Below are 19,165 nucleotides of genomic sequence, written 5' to 3' on the forward strand. Positions count from 1 at the left end.
TCACGTAATATGTAGTGAAAACAGGGAACCTGGCATTTGCTTTGGATAATACTTTTCTAGAATGATCTAGGAAATGTCTCATTACTGAAATCATTTGGAGGATAATTAATAACAATAAAATATATCATATTTAAGATATTATTAAATAATTGTAATAACTGTTACTTTTAATTTCATTGCAAAAGAAAAGAACACACTGCTATCCAATCATATAATTTCTGAAAATATAATTCTATAAATATTATACTATAACATATAAAACAAAATATCTATATTCCTTATTTTAATATGCTTGTTTGATCTAAGTACTTACATTTCACCACTCGAGCAAATTATATTGCATTTGTTTTATCCAAAATTGTTTATGGAAATTTAGGAAGAAGTGCAGTCTTCAAAATAATTATGAAATTAGTCTCCAAATATTTTAAATTTGAAATTATTGAAGTCTATACTGGCTTCTGAATTTTGTTTTGAAAAACAGATTCAAATATTAAATTAATTATTAAATAATTGATTCACTACTTTCTACCAAAAATTATAACTTTTTTGAGGAAAAGAAAAATAAATGAGAGAAGAATGCAATATCCAAGTGCCATGGACTTAGGTGGATTATCTAATTTGTCAAAATAATAAATCATAGGAGACAAAGATTGAGACAAAAATCTATGATCAGTTTAAGGCGGTACGTATTTCAAAACAGTCACTACTTATCCTTATCTGTTAATTATTTTCAAATGGCCTTGAAAATTTTTCATTAGGATTTCCTGGAATTTAAATAACCAAATTTCCTAGGTCACTTTGACCATAAACTTTAGGGTAGATTTTAGAAGACTTCATCATTCATCAGTTTCTCTAGTATTAAAATGGTGAACTCTCAGGGATAGAAGAACCCTAACATTTTTCAGGTTCAACTATCTCCTCAAAGCTTGAATCTCATGTACAGCAACGATGCCACATGTTCCCGATCACTGGTTAGACACATCCACTTCAGCTTCAGGTGTGCCAATCAGGAAATGATTGTCAGAACGCTCTTTCATTAACTGAGTTGAAGTCTCCGCCTATAACCCTTCAGACATTAGTTCTCATTTCTATTCCTTGGAGCTATACACAGTGGTATCCCTTCAATGTTGTACTGAACTTAAACAAACAGGTAGAAACCATGCTCAATGTCATATTCATCTTTGCTAGCCTGGGATGTTTTCACTAAAATCTGCCACTCAGCCATGTTTGCAAAAGAAGTAGCACCCTCTGCCCCTCTTATAGTAAGAGTTCAAAAAAGGCAGAGGACCCCATATTTCATCAGAACAGTGATTTTAGAAACAAGCAGGACAATCTTGACTGTTAGTCACTGTGTTTTTGTATTTTGAGGTATCCATTTAACCAGGCAACTCCCCGATTATTCAATCAAACATTACTCTAGATGTTGCTGTAAATGTATTTTGTAGATCTGATTAAAGTCATAATCAGTTGTCTTACATAAGGGAGATGACCCAGATAATCTGGATGGGTCTGATTCAATCAGTTGAAAGGGCTTAAGAACAGGCCCCAGGCTTCCCTGATGAAAAAAAAAAAAAAATCCTACTTATAGACAGTAGTTCTTCTGGATGACCTGTCCCATGGATTTTGGGCTTTCCTAGCCAGTCCCAACAATACTGAAAAACAATTCCTTACAACAAATCTCTTCCTATCTCTATCTCTGTCTCTATCTCTATCCCTATCTCTATCTCTATCTCTATCTCNTCTCTATCTCTCTCTATCTCTTCTCTATCTCCATCTCCATCTCCATCTCCATCTCCATCTATCTCTATCTCTATCTCTATCTCCATCTCCATCTCCATCTCCATCTCCATCCCTATCTCTATCTCTATCTATCTCTATCTCCATCTCCATCTCCATCTCCATCTCCATCTCCATCTCCATCTCCATCCCCATCCCCATCCCCATCTCCATCTCCATCTCCATCTCCATCTCCATCTCCATCTCCATCTCCATCTCCATCTCCATCTCCATCTCCATCTCCATCTCTATCTCTATCCATCCATCCTACTGGCTCTGCTTCTCTGTTGAACCCTGATGGAAACACCACCAACTTGGACAAAAAAGGAGGAGGAAATGAAAGAAATAAAATATTGTCAGACCCTCACAATTCTATAAGCAAGAAATAGACTGATAAAGTTACTCAGCTGCAAATTTATGCCACCTTTGTAAACAAAGGAAGCATGATTCAGAGGGTGAAGTTGAGAACTCAGAGGGTGGAACAAAGAGTTGCAAGGGATTAGGGGATTCCCAGCCCATGAAACCAAATAGCTTGCCCAGGAAACATTGATGTTTGCTTGGTATCGATGACTCCTTTTTTTCTTTCATTATCTCCCCAGCTTTTCGAAAGGCAATAGCCGTGACTGTTATTCAATGAGTGTCCTACCATATATTTTAAGAGCAGATAACTTGTTTCTTGATTTCAACAAATTCATAGATGAAGAGAAACTGAGCCTCAGAATAGATTATACCCAGAGCCTCACTACGCCCTGCTCTAGATGATGGAGATAATGAGATTTGGGATTTTTGACCTGATAAGATTCAGATGATATTTTGGATTTTGAATTGATGATGCAATGTATTGAGACTTTTGGGGTGTTGGGATAGAAGGAAGGTATTTTGTATGTGGAACAGATATGAATCTTTGGGAGACGGAGGGCAGACTGTGGTAGGGGGAACAATGACCTTGCAAAGATATCCATGTCTTAATCCCCAGAACTTGTGAGTATGGTAGTTTAGTTTAAAGGAGTATTAAGTGGCAGATGGACTTAAGGTTGCTAATCAGCTGACCTTAAGCTGGACACAATCTCCTGAATTATCCATGTGGATGCAGTGGGATCATAAAGCTCCTTCAATGTGGAAGAGGGAGGCAGAAGGATCATTGTTGGAGGGATGCAGTCATTGTGGGCTCTGAAGATGGAAGGGGCCATGGGCCAAGGAACGCAGGCAGCCTTTGGAAGCTGTGGGAGGTGAGGAAACAGATTCTCCCCAGGGCCTCCAGAAAGGAGCACAGCCCTGCAACACCTGGATTTTGAACTTCCAACCTCCAGAACTATAAGACAATAAATCTGCCTTGTTTTAATCACTAAGTTTGTGGCAATTTCCTACAGCAGCCATAGGAAACTTATACAGTCAGTAGAGTGGGGGAGGAAAGAGGAAGTCTAGTGACGTGTGAACACGTCTCATGGTAACAAAGGGAAAATGTCTTATTAATTTATTTATTGTGACTATGAGATAACTTACACGAATATGAAGCTCTTCATTGATGGATTCTTTTTTATTGGTTTTTTTAACATCCAGGTACCTGACCAGAGGGCCAACTGTGATTCCCTAGATCAGAAATAGCAAAATAAAAGGGTTCTGCTGTATTGAACACTGTCACTAGAGAGAGCAAATTTATTAACAAAACTATTAGAATGTCCAATCTATATGTTTTGGTACTAGCTATTACAGAATAAATGCTCCAATGTTCACTTCAGGTCTTCGTTCCTTTAATTACTGCAATAAAAATAGATACATTGTTTGTATTTTAATATAGGAATTTGTTTTCACCCATTAAAATAAACATTCATTGGTTCATTAAGGGCTAACTCCCACTAAAACAAAACGTATGCTACCTAGTACTAATTGGAATCTCTTTTCAGAAATGTAGAGTAGCTATTAGTCACCTGTTACTCAGGAATCTTTTTATTAATATGCTGTATTGATTAAAAGGCAGTATATTTTAGAAGTTAAAGGATGGTCACAAACATGATCTAGAAATCTCTGGAAATTTAGTTTGGGTATTGAGCGCAGATCTGAAAATCAGATAAAATGTCTTTATTTGTATTTTACTAATTTACTACATTGTCCTGAAATAATCTATTTATTTTAAATATAAGGGAAATCTACTTACCTGAATAAATGCAGTAAAGTATATAACTACTAGAGTAGCAGTGACGAACATTTTCTTCCTAGGAAAAAGAGACAGAGGAAGCAAAAATGCAAGTGAAAACTTCCGGCTCCTCGAACACCACTGTAGAAAATGATGCACTGGTCCTTGATGGAGAAGGGGAAAGTCCGAAACTGGTTACTGATATAGAAGAGAGCAAATACGCCTAGAAAAGGGGAAATATGTATTAGAGCAGAGGATCATGAACGAGCAGAGATACAGAGCCATTGAACTGAGGTTGTGTGTGCGTGCCTTGCAAACAATACAGCCTAACTGCATCATATACCCATGATTGTCTATCCCAGGTAGAGTATCTTTTATGGCTTTTCCCTTTGTCAGTTGAGAGATAGTAGCACTTCAAGTGGGAATCTTCGCTACAGTTTCCTGGCATGTGTTGTGTGTATGTGTCTGCATTAGTGTGTTTAAATTAATAACATCTTGATTTTTTAAATGTAAGGTATATATTTTCTAATCTATATTCATAATTTTTGTCCTGCCTTTCAAACCTAGTCAAAGCAAGGGTATTGTTGAGTGGGTGGAGTGGATAAACACATTCTTATCATCTCATATTCTCATTAAGTATCCAAAGGAGGTCTGTAATTTAAAAATGAGAGGGGTCCTCTTAGAGACTATGGTTCTACAATCAAATCCTTTATTGTTGGCTTGTCCCTCTTGAGGTTCATTGCAAACAAGGAAGGAAGTTGGCAAAGATTAGGGGGTGAGTGGGTGCTTCTTACTGCCAGTGAGCTTCTTAAACAGAAGGTTTAGGGTGGAAGAGCTTGCTGGAAACATAGAGGAGTTTTCTACTACATTGATTTTCATCCCCAAGTGGCTCACATAACTTAGGTACCACCATTGCGGTGGTGCCTGGTAGGAAAGGTCCTTTCACTAAAGCTCTGATAAATCAAAGAAGAGTTTCACTTAGTAGAATAAAACTCTCCACATCCTTATGTACTTCTCGTCACACAGACTTGCCAGCAAGCATTCTTTGATAATAGGCGCATGGACAGTGCAAAGATAAGCAAATTTACTTTTTAAAATATTGTTGTCCATCCTGGCTAACACGGTGAAACCCCGTCTCTACTAAAATACCAAAACTAGCCGGGCGAAGTGGCGGGCGCCTGTAGTCCCAGCTACTCGGGAGGCTGAGGCAGGAGAATGGCGTAAACCCGGGAGGCGGAGCTTGCAGTGAGCTGAGATCCGGCCACTGCACTCCAGTCCGGGCGACAGAGCGAGACTCCGCCTCAAAAAAAAAAAAAAAAAATTTGTTGTGTTTGTCCTGGATCCTCTCCATGCCAGTCATGTGACCTTGAGTGAGGTTCTTAACCATTTCATGTCCTCAGACTCCTCATCTGCTTGATGGGGTAGCCATAGTTTTTCTCTCAGAATGTGAATGTAAGGATTAAATAAATTTAGCATCCATAAATAACGTAAGATGCAGCCTTTTATGTAACAAGCCTTCACGAGTGTGAACTACTATTAGCTGTGATGAGTCAGGGTAGGAAGAGAATAGGCTATGAGGGGGAGAACCAAATTCTAACACCTGGCTCTGGCAATTACTGTGATGCGGCCAATTTTGTCACTGTTTTGGTGGTTTTCCCATCAATTTCCTCAACTGTAAGAGTATGGGGTTGATCTGGATCATGAAGGATTAACAATGTCGAGGTTCCTGCAATACAAATCCTCCTCTTCTAGTTAGTTTCTTTTCTTGTTGGCTGGGCTAAAGCTCTGTAATTTTACTTCACTTGGGCATTCGCTCTCCTCCCGTGTAGATTCCCAGAGTATTAGAACTGAAAAGGAACTAAGAAATTCGTTCAAATCCGTCATTCTGTGGTTGAAGAAGATGATTTTGAGCAGTTAAATGTCTGTCCAAGATCAAACACTGTGATTTGAGATAATAAACTTGTATCACAGCTTCCTCTATTCTCCCAACAACATATATATTCAGAGTTACTTATAGATATTTTCATATTTCTCTATTCTTGTTAATCTCCTCTAGAACCTAAAACCCATCCTAAATGAATTTGGAATTAATTTGTTCAAGATACGTTCTCAGCCATTTCGCCTAATTTCTCTTTGAGTAATTGGCTTGAAAATATTGATCAAAGTCATTTAACATAACGCTTCAAATATTAGTCGAGTCGCTTAAAAATAGACTTTCTTGTAATCAAAAGGCAACACATATATTGTATGTCAGTGCTTAATGTTCTTTTCTGGCTCCTGAAAAATAAATGTACAAGATAAATCATCAACCACTAGTTCTCATTTTAAAAGATTAGTTACATTTTACAGGTGTGATGCCAGTTACACTCTAAAGTTGTTCTTACTAATTAATACAAAGCTCTTTTAAAAATATTCACTTCCTGATTTTTTTGTTTGCTATACATCACACATTCATGCACTCAACCCTCAAATAAAACCACCTATACTGTTTAGGGGGATATTTTCTATCACTATTTGTCTTCCATAGAATACAATTTATGAGATCTCACTTATCCTATAGTGAAAGTGTAAATAAATGTCCACAGTTTATAATCCATATCTGATTTAAGGTGCGAGAGGATACAAATCTGCAAAGAAGTGAAGAGCAAGGGATATGTTGGTCTTAGGAACCAAAAACATTGGTGCAACTCCAAATAAAAGTAACAAACATGTATTTTCCATTGACTGAATTATATTTAAATAGGTAGATGTGAAAGCTCTTTCTTCAATTAGATAAAATACTCCTTGCCTGACCTTGCTTCATTGCAGAACCTGATCAACCACTAATTACTTTGAGCTGACTGAGGGAACAAACAGGAAAGATTCCTGCTCACAACCAGGTGCCTAGTCTACCCTAACCGGTAAAACCAGTTAGCATCTACTCAGTCCTCCAGTTTTTACATTGCAGATGGGAATAAAAGAACTGAAAATGCAGGAAGACCAGAGACTCTGGGGTCCTGCCGTCTCTTACTGATGGCTCTCCAGATTTGGCAGAAGGCCAGGGTGAAGCAGATGAAGGCCCAGTTCCACTCGTGATTCTTGCCCACAGTGGACACGCCCATGAAGATGAAGATCAAGGTCTCGCTGACGCTGCTCAGCATCTTCATGAAGTACTTGATGGTCGTGTATGACGTCTGGGACACGTTTTCTTCCACGTACTTTTTCATTGTTACCGCGCAGGCTGTGATTCTATAAAAGGAGCAGAGTCGAGTCTCAAAGAAAATCCATGAGGTTTTCCCCCTCCACAAAACGCCCTCCCCACAGGCGATGCCACAGATGCATGAAGCCCTTGTTGATGCAAGAATATCTCCCTTATTCCCTTCTGTGGCTGCGGATTGTCCACAGATCATCTTTCTCCCTCTTTTCCCTCCCTGAGGGATCTTTACAAGGTAAAGCTGAATGTGGTGGGAAGGTGGGCGTGGCACAGTGAAATAAAAGGACACATAATTCCCCATGGGCACACCCAATGCAGAATGCTTCTCTCTTGCCCTCTTCATGAAGAGTTTGTCAGTCCCAACTCACACTCTACTTTACTCTGCCTTAAACCGAAATAACAGAATAATTCAGCAAGGTTCTCATTTCCTCCAACCCAACCATAAATGATCAAAACTTCTAAAGCAATGCAAGGTTCTCTTTTATTGGCTTTATTTCAAATATATCTGCGCGAGAGCCATTAAGCAAGTATGGGAAAAAGAAAAAAACTTGCCTTGTCTTAGAAGTTTTGATTATTTTCCAGGTGGGAAAGTGACAGACGCCTGGAGTTTACACTATCACATTTAATTGAAAGAGGTATTTCTCTACAATAAAAGTAAATGTATCAGCCTGAATAGCTGGAAAGAAAGATAGTGCCATAGAGAAAACAACATGACCAGATATAATAAGCCATGCTGAGAAGCCTCATTCAAAGATAAACATCTCAAGGGTACAAGGACATAAGGATACACATTTCAAAAATATTTTCGTTAGAGCCAAGAAATGTAGATTTCTAGTCTTATCCCACCTGCCTAGTTTCATCCCACACTGAAGAGCCATGGCTGCATGATGTGGTTGGAGGGGCACAGCGGAAGGCAGAGCCCAGGAATGGCAGTCCCTCAGCCATGCCTCTTTTCAACTTTAAAATTAACTTTTCCACTTTGGGAGGCCAAGGTGAGTGGATCACAAGGTCGGAGATCGAGACCATCCTGACTAACACAGTGAAACCCCGTCTCCACTAAAAATACAAAAAACTTAGCCGGGCATGGTGGCAGGCACCTGTAGTCCCAGCTACTCAGGAGGTTGAGGCAGGAGAATGGCGTGAACCCGGAAGGCGGAACTTGCAGTGAGCAGAGATCGCGCCACTGCACTCCATCCTGGGCGACAGAGAGAGATTCCGTCTCAAAACAAAAACAAAAACAAAAAAAACACTTTTCAAGGAAAAAACACACTACTGAGATGAGAACTTAACCTTGAAGTTTCCCCAGATCTTCTCTGTACCAGCTTTCCTAAGCCTTCTAAATTGAAGTGATAATTGCTATGCTTTCCTCAGGCAAATCACAAGACGAAGACGAAGGCAAACATTGGAGAGAATGTTCGTTTGACAAAGACCTGAATCAGGTTTTATAAAAGTTTAGAAGCTCCTAAATCCTGCAACACCTTGGAGAGTTAGCGTCATTAGTCAAGTCTTTCCCAGATGCCTGGTTCACATGATGTGGTCCTAAACTTTCTTTCTGTTACTATGTGACTTGATCCTTGGTTTGTACTCACGCCAGGATGCCGGAGAGATAGAGGGTTTCAGCAGCTAAGTAAGACAAATAGCTGAACATGAAGACGATGAGTGGCTCAATTGCAGAGATATTCTGAGTGAAACGTGTGATAAACGCAGAGATAAATCCAAAAACGATACCAAACAATATCCCTCCAAGCCCCACAATGATGAATCGGGCACATCCAGCCAAGATGTCAACAGGTTCTATGTCTTCAAATTTATGCATCTTTGTAAAGGCAATTAACATATTGTATAAGACCTAGACAAAAAGGAGAGAAAATAAATATGAATTATGACTAGAAACTAGGAATACTTTGCATGCAGATTCTCAGCTTTGTGTCTAGTTGAGTAATACACAAAAATAAATTACACAACAAAAAATACTAAGATGACTGCCTTTTAACTGTATTCCCAATAATTTAGATGTATTTGGTTTCACTGAATAAAAAGTGTAATACTCACAACTTCCAATCACTGAGCCCCTACTACGTGCTGGTCTCTTTGGTAAGCTTTCAGTGGCAGTTAATTTATTGCCTCTAAACTCCAAATGTACTGTTCCATTTGTGTTCTATAATAGACAGTGAAATTCCTTTAAGCATTTTTTTCTTTAAAGTGAGCACTTAGTTAAGCTGCGTTGGTAGAGGGCCTAGAAAGAACACTCAGGGCCAGGAGCGGTGGCTCACACCTGTAATCCCAACACTTTGGGAGGCCGAGGCGGGCAGATCACGAGGTCAGGATATCGAGACCATCCTGGCTAACATAGTGAAACCCCGTCTCTACTAAAAATACAAAAAAATTAGCCAGCCATGGTGGCGGGCGCCTGTAGACCCAGTTACTCAGGAGGCTGAGGCAGGAGAATGGCGTGAACCTGGGAGGTGGAGCTTGCCGTGAGCCGAGATTGCGCCACTGCACTCCAGCCTGGGCAACAGAGCGAGACTCCATCTCAAAAGAAAAAAGAAAGGACATTCAGGTGCAGGTGGAAGGGGCTTCCTGCAGTTTTTCTGAGGCCTGTGGGGAGAGTCAGCCATGTGGGTGTGAGGAACTCCAGCGGATCCTGCCTGAGCCACAGGCCCTGAAAGTGATCCCTCTGCAACCCTACAGCTTCGGCCTGGCGATAACCTGTCTGCAAAAAACCCCAGCATGGCCCACGTGCAACATGTCTGTGGCCCAGCGCTCCCAGCAGCCCACCCTCTGAGAGCCTTCTCCCCCTCCCCTGATGCAGCCTGCTCTTTTGAAGATTCTCTGCCATCTTCCAAGTGCAGGCTCCCACTGCAGCCCTGGCACAGGGATTGCTGACTATGTCTGGCCCTGCCTGCCTTCCAGAGGGTGGTCGATTGTTTGCCCAGCAACTCCAGACCAGCTCCAGTCTGGCTAAAGCAGCCAACTTCTCTGCTACCCAGTGGCCAGTCCACACCTTCTCCGGTAAGAGGTGAACCCCTCTCAAGCGTGTCCTTCCTTGGGTGCCCTCCCTCAGCCCTAGGGTATATAGAGAGTTTCCTTATATCTTATAGTTATGCCTTTATTATAGTTAATACATTTTATAATGCATTCACATTCTTTATTTAACCTATCATGTGGTGTATCTTACCTGATTGCACCTAGACTGTTATTCCCTCCATACACATCATTTCATCAAATTCCCCAAACGACTCTAGCCTATGTGACATACTCTCTGAATTTTCCCATTGTTTCTCTATTTATTTCAACGTTATTTTGAAGCTGCAGGGATCTACTTATCACGGTTTCATGCCGCTCCACAGCCCAGAACTATGATCTAGCTCCTGCAAAGCGGCAGCAGGTGTACAGGTAATAAGACATAGAGAAGAGCTGAACGAAGATTTCTGCAGAAATGAAGACCTTTGGGAATATCAGCCCCTGAAGAGTCCTGCGAAACCACAGTACATGCCTCTGAGCCTCTATCTACACCAGGAAAATTGCAAAATATCAGAGCAGAGGGCGGAAGTTAAAACTCAAGGAAATCGTGGCCACGATGGTATTCTGCATGCTGCAGAGGCACAGATGGACTGCATGGACCTTCTAGAACTATAGATGCCCCCTCACCTTCACAGTTGGCTCTCATGTCTCCTCTGGCTGTGGCCCCCCATGCTGCACTCTGCCAGACTCGCCCAGGCCTTCTGCTTGACTCTGATCTCTCCAAGATGAGAATCATCTTCCTTACGGGGACACTCGGTGTCACCACTGATATCGGGTGTGGCCTGACAGCCTTTGGGTTCTGGCTTTGGCTTCATCCTCAGGACTCACCAGAACCGCACACTGCATTGTGTGCACACTGACCCCTTGCTGTGGTCTGCAGCCTACAGGAATTCATTCCTCCTCCAGCCCCTTTCCTAGTCCTGTCCACTCCAGGTCGTCTGTAAGCCTGACCTCTGCTGATTCCCTCTAATATCACCTTCATGATAAAAGATTGTTGTTTTTGGCTAGGGGTGGTGGCTTGTGCCTGTAATCCTAGCACTTTGGGAGGCCGAGACATGTGGATTACCTGAGGTCAGAAGTTCGAGACTAGCCTTGCCAACATGGTGAAACACCATCTCTACTAAAAATACAAAAAATTAGGCAGGGCACCGTGGCTCACACCTGTAATCCTAGTACTTTTTGGGGCCAAAGCGGGCAGATTGCCTGAGCTCAGGAGTTCGAGACCAACCTGGGCAACACGGTGAAACCCCATCTCTACTGAAATACAAAAAATTAGCCAGGCGTGGCAGTGTGCTTCTTCTGGTGTCTGCCAGCAGTCCTCACTGTTCCTAGGTTTGTGAGTGCATCACTCCAGTCCCTGCCTGCATCTTCACCTGGTCTTCTCTGTGTGTCTCCTCTGTGTCATATCACCTTCTTATAAGGACACCAGGCATTGAATTAGGGTCCACCATAGTCCAGTGTGAGCTCGCCTTCAATAAGGATAACTGTAAAGACACTGTTTCCAATTAGGGTCCCATCCTGAGGTTCCAGGTGAGCATGGATCTTTGAGGGAACACTATTCCACCCAGTGCAGCTTTTATAAACAAAATGACCATACTGTGAAGTTAACTTGTATTACAGACTAGAAGTTTTCTTTACAAATCTCTCAGAGCACGGATAATTTTATTTTGAATTTTACAAGGTCTTAAACTGTGGCTTATTCCCCAAATGGTTCAATCACATTTCTTAAGAGAGCCTAGGATGCAGGTTTTGAGTGTATGGATTAGTGCTCTCTGCTCAATGTAATAAGTAACCAGTAGCCAATAAGCATGGTTAGATAAGGAAATGTGGGCAGAAGGTTATAATAGGCTTGTCGTCTTCCCTCAAAGATAAGTTTCTAGTGTATTTTCTGGGAGGAGAGGAAGCTGGTGAAGATGAAGAAGAATCAGAAAGCTTGGTGCCAATGGTCCAAGCAAGTATACACACAGCATACAGACACACACAATGGACACACACACACAACAGACACACAACAGACACACAAGCAACAGACACATGCAACAAACACACAGACACACACACATACCATGGGCATTGTGAATTTCTGATATTAGGAAAGGAATTACTTAAAAAGAGAAAGACTTGCAGAAATCTTAAACTGAATTTGGTTAAAAATATACATGATAAAGTGTAGAAATGTCCAGAAACAAACAAACAAAAAAAAAAAAAAAACAAAGGAAAAGCCCCACAAATGTCCCACAATCCCTCCTAGAGAAAGCTACTACAGGTATGTATTTTCTAATTCTATCTGTCTGTCTATGTATCTATCTGTCTATCTATCTATCTATCTATCTATCTATCTATCTATCTATCTATCATCTATCCATCTGCTATCATCCACCTCTCTATCTGGGGCAGTCGGAGCCCCTCAGATCTCTAACTGCAGGGATTCCCATCTGCCATTCTCAGCTAAGTTGAGCTTAGCAGGGACACTGAGATAGGCCCCTTCCTGGAAGGAAAAGGACTCCTTGGATACGTGTTTTAGCCTGCGGTTCCTGATGAGCTTGATAAAGTCTCTAAGAAATGCAGTAAAGACAGTCCCATCCAGCTTCTGTCCTTCCCTCTCTCCTTCCCCTGGAATCACTCTGCACTGTGACCTGAGGGCTCTCCCATCCCCCTGGGCTTCTTCCCCATTTTGCCTCACAGGAGTTTCTCTAGTAAAACTCTTGTATGTTTAATGCACTCTGAGTGTCTGATCCATGAAGGACCTGGACAACATCTATCTGTCTGTTTGTGTATCGATCATACTTTGCAAAACTGTTAAAATCCTGGTCTATTTTATTTAAACAAACTGAAGCCATGCTTTAAGAAAACCTGGGCTGAGTATTTGAAACAAAATGTGACTTATGATTTTGAATGAATCCAAAAGAATCTTAGTGGTTGTGTCTTGACTCGGTGAGTTTGTTTAGTCCAATTTCACTTTCTGCCACATACCGGTCTTAGAAGGCCTGGGTATTGCACTGTTGGAGTTGAGCTCACACTGAAAGGAGTGAAGCCACAGTGAGGAGTCACACACTCCCCACAATCCCAGAAAAGGAAAATCTGAATGAGGTTAAGTGGAACCTGACTGTTTATTTGACTCTCAAATCCAAAGGAAACTCAGAGAATATGACAGAGACTCAAAGATTTGAATATTGTTGCCATAAACTAAAATTCTTTTACATAGCTCGTTAGATTATTAGTAGCTACCCAGACTGTTCCAATGGCCTGGGAAAGGCAATTGGGCCAGCCTTGTCTTTGGACACCGGTGTGCCCTGCCAGAAAGATGCCATGGCAGTTTCAGAAGCTAAAGTAGTACATATAATTAAGAAGATTGCATTTACAATCACAATCCTTACTACTGCACGAAAAACAGTTCTTACCTTTCAAATTACCAGGCTCTGGGTAACATTATAGTTGCAAAAGATTTTCTTTGGGCTCATTTCAAGTCACAATAATGTGTGTGTATCTTTTATACACTGAAGGGAAAAGCTCAGCCAATGCTAAATCTCAAACATGTCCACAGCCCCATGGAGAACAAGGTTAGATTTTCCCTCTTCACTCATTGTCTCAGCAAATGATCCTTTCGTGTTACCTTTAACAAAAGATTCTCCAAGCCTTCCAACATTATAATAGTGATGGTCCTGTAGCTGACGCCACTGTAAAAGTTTGCAAAGCCCTTTTAACACACAGAGACTCACACAATGACTAAAAACATTAGTCCTTCGACCAGTGCTCAGCAGAGGTGAAGGGTCAATCCCAAATGTGCTGACTTTTTTTTTCTTGTTAACTTTATTGAGGAAAGACTTACATATGATAAACCGCATCTAAAATGAATGAATCCTGGACATTGTAGACACCCATAGAGCCATCGCTGTAGTCAAGATATAGAACAATTCCATGAACCCTGAAAGGTTCCTCATTCATTTGAAGTCCATCCTTCTCTCTGACCCTGCCCCAGGAAATCTCTAATTTATTATTGTCACAGTAGATTAATTTGCATTTTATATAATTTGAATAACAAATTGTGAACTCTTTTTTTCTGGCTTATTTAACTCAGCATGATGTTTTTGAGAGTTACCCAAGTTGTTGCAGATATTAGCTGTCCCTTCCTTTTTATACCTGAGTAGTATTCCACTATCTGGTTATGGCATATTTTCTTCATTTATTTACCTATTTACCTGTTAATGAATACTTGTCCACTCCCCACCCCCAAGTTTTTGGCTGTTTGAATGTTGCTACTGTGAACATTCATGTACAAGCCTTTTTTGTAGACCTATGTTGTCATTTCTCTTGCATATATACCTAGGAGTACAACGGCTAGGTAGTATGGTAGACATGTGAAAGTTTTAAGAAACTGCCAAATTGTTTTTCAAAGTCATAATATCAGGCCAGACATGGTGGCTCATGCCTGTAATCCCAGCACTTCGGGAGGCTGAGGCAGGTGGATCACTTGAAGCCAGGAGTTCAAGACCAGCCTGGCTAACATGGTGAAACCTGTCTCTACTAAAAATACAAAAGTCAGCTGGGTGTGATGGCATGTGCCTGTAATTCCAGCTATTCAGGAGGCTGAGACCCGACAATCCCTTGAATCTGGGAGATGGATATTGCAGTGAGCAGGTGAGCAGAGATCATGCCACTGCACTCCAGCCTGGGCAACATGGTGAGACTCTCTCTCAAAATTAGAAAGAATAAAAACAAAGTTATCATATCATTTTATATACCCACCTGTGGAGCCTAAAGCAACCTCATCTTAGATGCTAATCCACCATGTTGATTTCTGATTAATCCCAGTTCCGGGAATGCCTCTAAGATTTCTGTTTTATCCACTGTTCTTTTTGTAAAAGCATGTACTGTAAATTGTACCCTTGATTTACAGTAAGTAAAGTACAGTAAGCCCAAACAACTTTGCCCATAAATTCTGCCTATAGACAGATTTATACAACATTCTTGCCTTTCCCTACAATTGTTCTACACATTCGTTCTCTATGGTATATAAGCCCTGGGTCTGGGAGTTAATGGCATGGGGCTCCACTGTATTGTCTCACCACTGCTAAAGACACAAGCATAGCTTCTGTTCCTAAGTCTCTGTTAAATGTTTATTTCTTTAAAAACTAGGTATATACATCTCTTTTATCTGCCTCTCAGCTTCCTTGGACTTTTGGGGTAGACTTGGACAAACACTGTCTACTGCAGAACACCACCAGAAATGTATGAGATTTCCAGTTGCTCCATATCCTTGTCAACACTTGATATTGTCAGTTTTTTTTTTTATTCTAGTAATTCGAATGGATGGGTGGCATTTCACCGTGATTTAATTTGCATTTCTCTGATTACTAATTGTGTTGTGCATATTTCCATGTGCTTAGTGGCCACCAATATATCATCTTTTATGGTGTATCTGCTCAAATCTTGTTCCTATTTTTAATTGAGCTGTTTATAGCCTTATTGAGAACTAAAATTATTTAAAATTATTTGCATATTCTCTATGTCTTTTGTGAAATGCATGTATAGTGAATGTTTTCTTTCATATGTAGCTTGCTTTTCTGATTGTGCATTTTGAAGAGCATTTCTTTTCTTTTCATAAAATCCAATTCATTGCTTTTCTTTTTTGTGTGTGTTTTAATTTGTGCTTTTCCTGTCTTTTGACTACTCCAAGATCAAAAGTCTTTGTTTTTATAGTCATAAAGATTTATTTCCATATTTTCTTCCAGGGCATTTATAATTATACCTTTTGCATTTCATCTGTGATACATCTTGTGCTAATTTTTAAATATGGCTTGAGGTTAGGGGTGATTTTCATGTTTTCCACATGGATACCAGATTTTTTCAGTACCATTTGTTGAATAGACTGCCTTCCATTGAATTGCCTTGGTTCTTTTGCCAAAAATTAATTGACCATGTATATGTAAGTCTATTTCTAAACTCTCCAGTCTCTTTCATAGTCTATATCTCTATTCTTTAATTAATATTGTCATTTGTGTAGAATTATTATTATTATCATGGCATTATAGTAAGTCATCACATAAGTCTTTTAGCTTTGTTCTTTAGTCTTAAACATTGTTTCATGTAGTCTAGGTCATTCACATTTCCAAACAAATTTTTAGCATCAGCTTTGTCAATTTCTACTAAAATGTTTGCTGGGATTTTGATTGGCTTTTATTGAATCTATAGATAAAATGGGAGAAATGCTGACTCTTCCATTAATGAATATGATATTATTTAGGTCTTCTAATTCCTGTCAGTAATGTTCTATAGTATTCAGTGAAAGGATCTAGCGTATCTTTGTTAAATTCACTTCAAAGTATTTCTGTTTTGGGGTACTTTTAAATGTTATTTAAAAGATATCTAAAATGTTATTTTCTTTCTTGAACTATGAAACATCTAGAAGTGTGTTGTTTAATTTCCAAATATTAAGAATTTCCTAGATATTTTAAATTTATTTTTAATTTTGTTGTGGACAAAAAATATACTCTGTGTGGCGTCGAGGCTTCTAAAGTTATTGAGGCTTCTTTAGTTGTCAAATGTATGGTCGTTTTTATTAAGCATACAGTAAGCACTTGAAAAGAATGTTGAGTTTGCAGTAGTTGGGCACAATATTCTATGAATAGGGATTAGGGCAAGGTGGTTGATAATATTCAGATTCTCCATGCCTTGCTAATGATATTTTACTTGATTTTAGTATCATTTCCTAAGAGAAACGTATTAGAATCTCTTACTAAAATTATGGAATTGTCATTTTCTGCCTTTCAATTTGTCAATTTTTAGTGCATGTATTTTGTTGCACTATTATTAGGTGCATATACATGTACAATTTTTAGGTATTCTTGATTAGTCAGCTTTTTTATCATTATGATAGATCCCTCTTTATCTTTCTAATACTTTCTATCATTATGTCTTTTAACTGATACTAATGTGGCCAAATCAATATTCTTATGCTTATTGTTTGCTTGGTTTATCTTTTTGCATCCATTTACTTTCACCTTATTTATGTCTTTATAATTAAATTGCATTTCTTATAAATAGAATATATTTTGGCCCTGCTTTATAATCAGTTCTATTAATCTCTGGCTTTTAATTGGAGTGTTTAGTCCATTAACAGTCAATGTAATATTGTTATGGCTAGATTTAGATCTACCATATTACAATATTTTTTCTTTTCCCCTCCTTCACTCCTGGTTTATTGTCCTTTCCTGCATTCATTTTTATCTATTGAATACTTTTATAATTCTATTTTAATTTTATCTATTGATCAAATTTTTTGTATTATGTTTAGTGGTGCTCTACAGTAACATCCTTAATTTTTTACAGTATGCTTTGGCTAACATTATACTGATTCATATAAAATAAAGAAACCTTATAGCCATGTCAGTTCATTAAATGTACTGACTTTTAACTGTCCTTAAGAACCAAAGTAAGAAACCTCTTTGTAGTCATAATATTAAATCTTATGGATTCATTTGACACTGATAGCTGAGGCCCTAATAATAATTAATTGCATTTTGTTGTGATCACCAACCCTCCTAGCCATGATAGTTATGGTCCCCACCATGCACATGGATCCCTGTAAGGGTAACTTCTATGACATAGCATCTGAGGAAGGCGTAGTCTTGTTTGACTACATTACTTTTAACAAGGGACTTTCTACTCAAGGGTGAGAGTAGACAGACCCTCAATAAGTCTATCTATAGACTGGGGTCTGGGAAGTAGTCTGAGGTAAAACCCTCTGCCCAGCCTGCAGCTATGGTAACTGTTTTTTCTGTTACAAACATAATTGACTTGGAATGGATGACTAGAGAAATACAATGAGATAGATTAAGGTACAATGAGGGACCATGAACAACTATGAGTTGTGGGACAGAAAAACTGAAAAATAGAAACTAAGAGAAGGGAAAGAATAATTGAGTGGATGATATGGAAGCTAACTGGAGTGGTGATATGGTTTGACTGTATCCCCACCCAAATCTCATCTTGAATTGTAGTTCCCGTAATCCCTATGTGTTAGGGGAGTGACATGGTGGGAGGTAATTGAATCACAGGGATGGTTACCTTCATGCTGTTCTCATGATAGTGAGTGAGTTCTCACAAGATCTGATGGTTTTATAAAGGACAGTTCCCCTGTACATGCTCTCGTGCCTGCCACCATGTAAGATGTGCCTTTGCTCCTCCTTTGCTTTCTGCCATAATTGTGAGGCCTCCCCAGTCATGTGGAACTGTGAGTCAATTAAACCTCTTTCTCTTTATAAATTACCTAGTCTTGGGTATTTCTTCATAGCAGCATGAAAGTGGACTAATACAGCAAATTGGTACAGGTAGAGTAGGGTGCTACTATAAGGATACCCAAAATTGTGAAAGTGATTTTGGAATTGGGTAACAGGCAGAGTTTGGAAGAATTTGGAGGGCTCAGAAGAAGACAAGAAAGATTGGAACTTCCAAGAGACTTGGAAGGCTCAGAAGACAGGAAGGTGTGGGAAAGTTTGGAACTTCCTAGAGACTTGTCGAATGGCTTTGGCCAAAATGCTGATAGTGATATGGACAATAAAGTCCAGGCTGAGGTCGTCTCAGATGGAGATAAAGAACTTGTTGGGAACTGGAATAAAGGTAACTCTTTCTATGTTTTAGCAAAGAGACTGGCAGCATTTTGCCCCTGCTCTAGAAATCTGTGAAACTTTGAACTTGAGAGAGATGATTTAGAGTACCTGGCAGAAGAAATTTCTAATAGGCAAAACATCCAAGAGGATGCAGAGCATACACATTTGGAAAATTTGCAGCCTGAGGATGAGGTAGAAAAGAAAAAACATTTTTTGGGGGAGAAATTCAAGCCTGCAGCAGAAATTTGCACAAGTAATCAGGAGTTGAATGTTAATCACCAAGACAATGGGGGAGACGTCTCCAGGTTCTCCAGGATATATCAGAGACCTTCACAGCAGTCCCTCCCATCACAGGGCTGGAGGCCTAGGGGAAGAAATGATTTCCTGGGCTGAGGCCAGGGCCCCCCCCCCCCCCCCCCCCCCCCCCCC

The 19,165-nt window shown here is 39.8% G+C and overlaps 1 protein-coding gene across 1 annotated transcript in view; it reads right to left on the reverse strand.

The window, feature by feature from the left end:
* The window catches only part of SLC9A4 (solute carrier family 9 member A4), a 58,824-nt gene that overhangs the window by 21,543 nt on the left and 18,116 nt on the right, over positions 1 to 19,165 (reverse strand). The window contains 5 exon segments of the mRNA XM_017864930.1: positions 3,280 to 3,366; positions 3,932 to 4,032; positions 4,035 to 4,133; positions 6,921 to 7,138; positions 8,693 to 8,952. Of these exon segments, the coding sequence (XP_017720419.1) occupies positions 3,280 to 3,366; positions 3,932 to 4,032; positions 4,035 to 4,133; positions 6,921 to 7,138; positions 8,693 to 8,952 (765 nt within the window).

This window comes from Rhinopithecus bieti, unplaced genomic scaffold (genome assembly GCF_001698545.2).
Source record: "Rhinopithecus bieti isolate Rb0 unplaced genomic scaffold, ASM169854v2 scaffold_76666, whole genome shotgun sequence".
Lineage (NCBI taxonomy): Eukaryota > Metazoa > Chordata > Mammalia > Primates > Cercopithecidae > Rhinopithecus > Rhinopithecus bieti.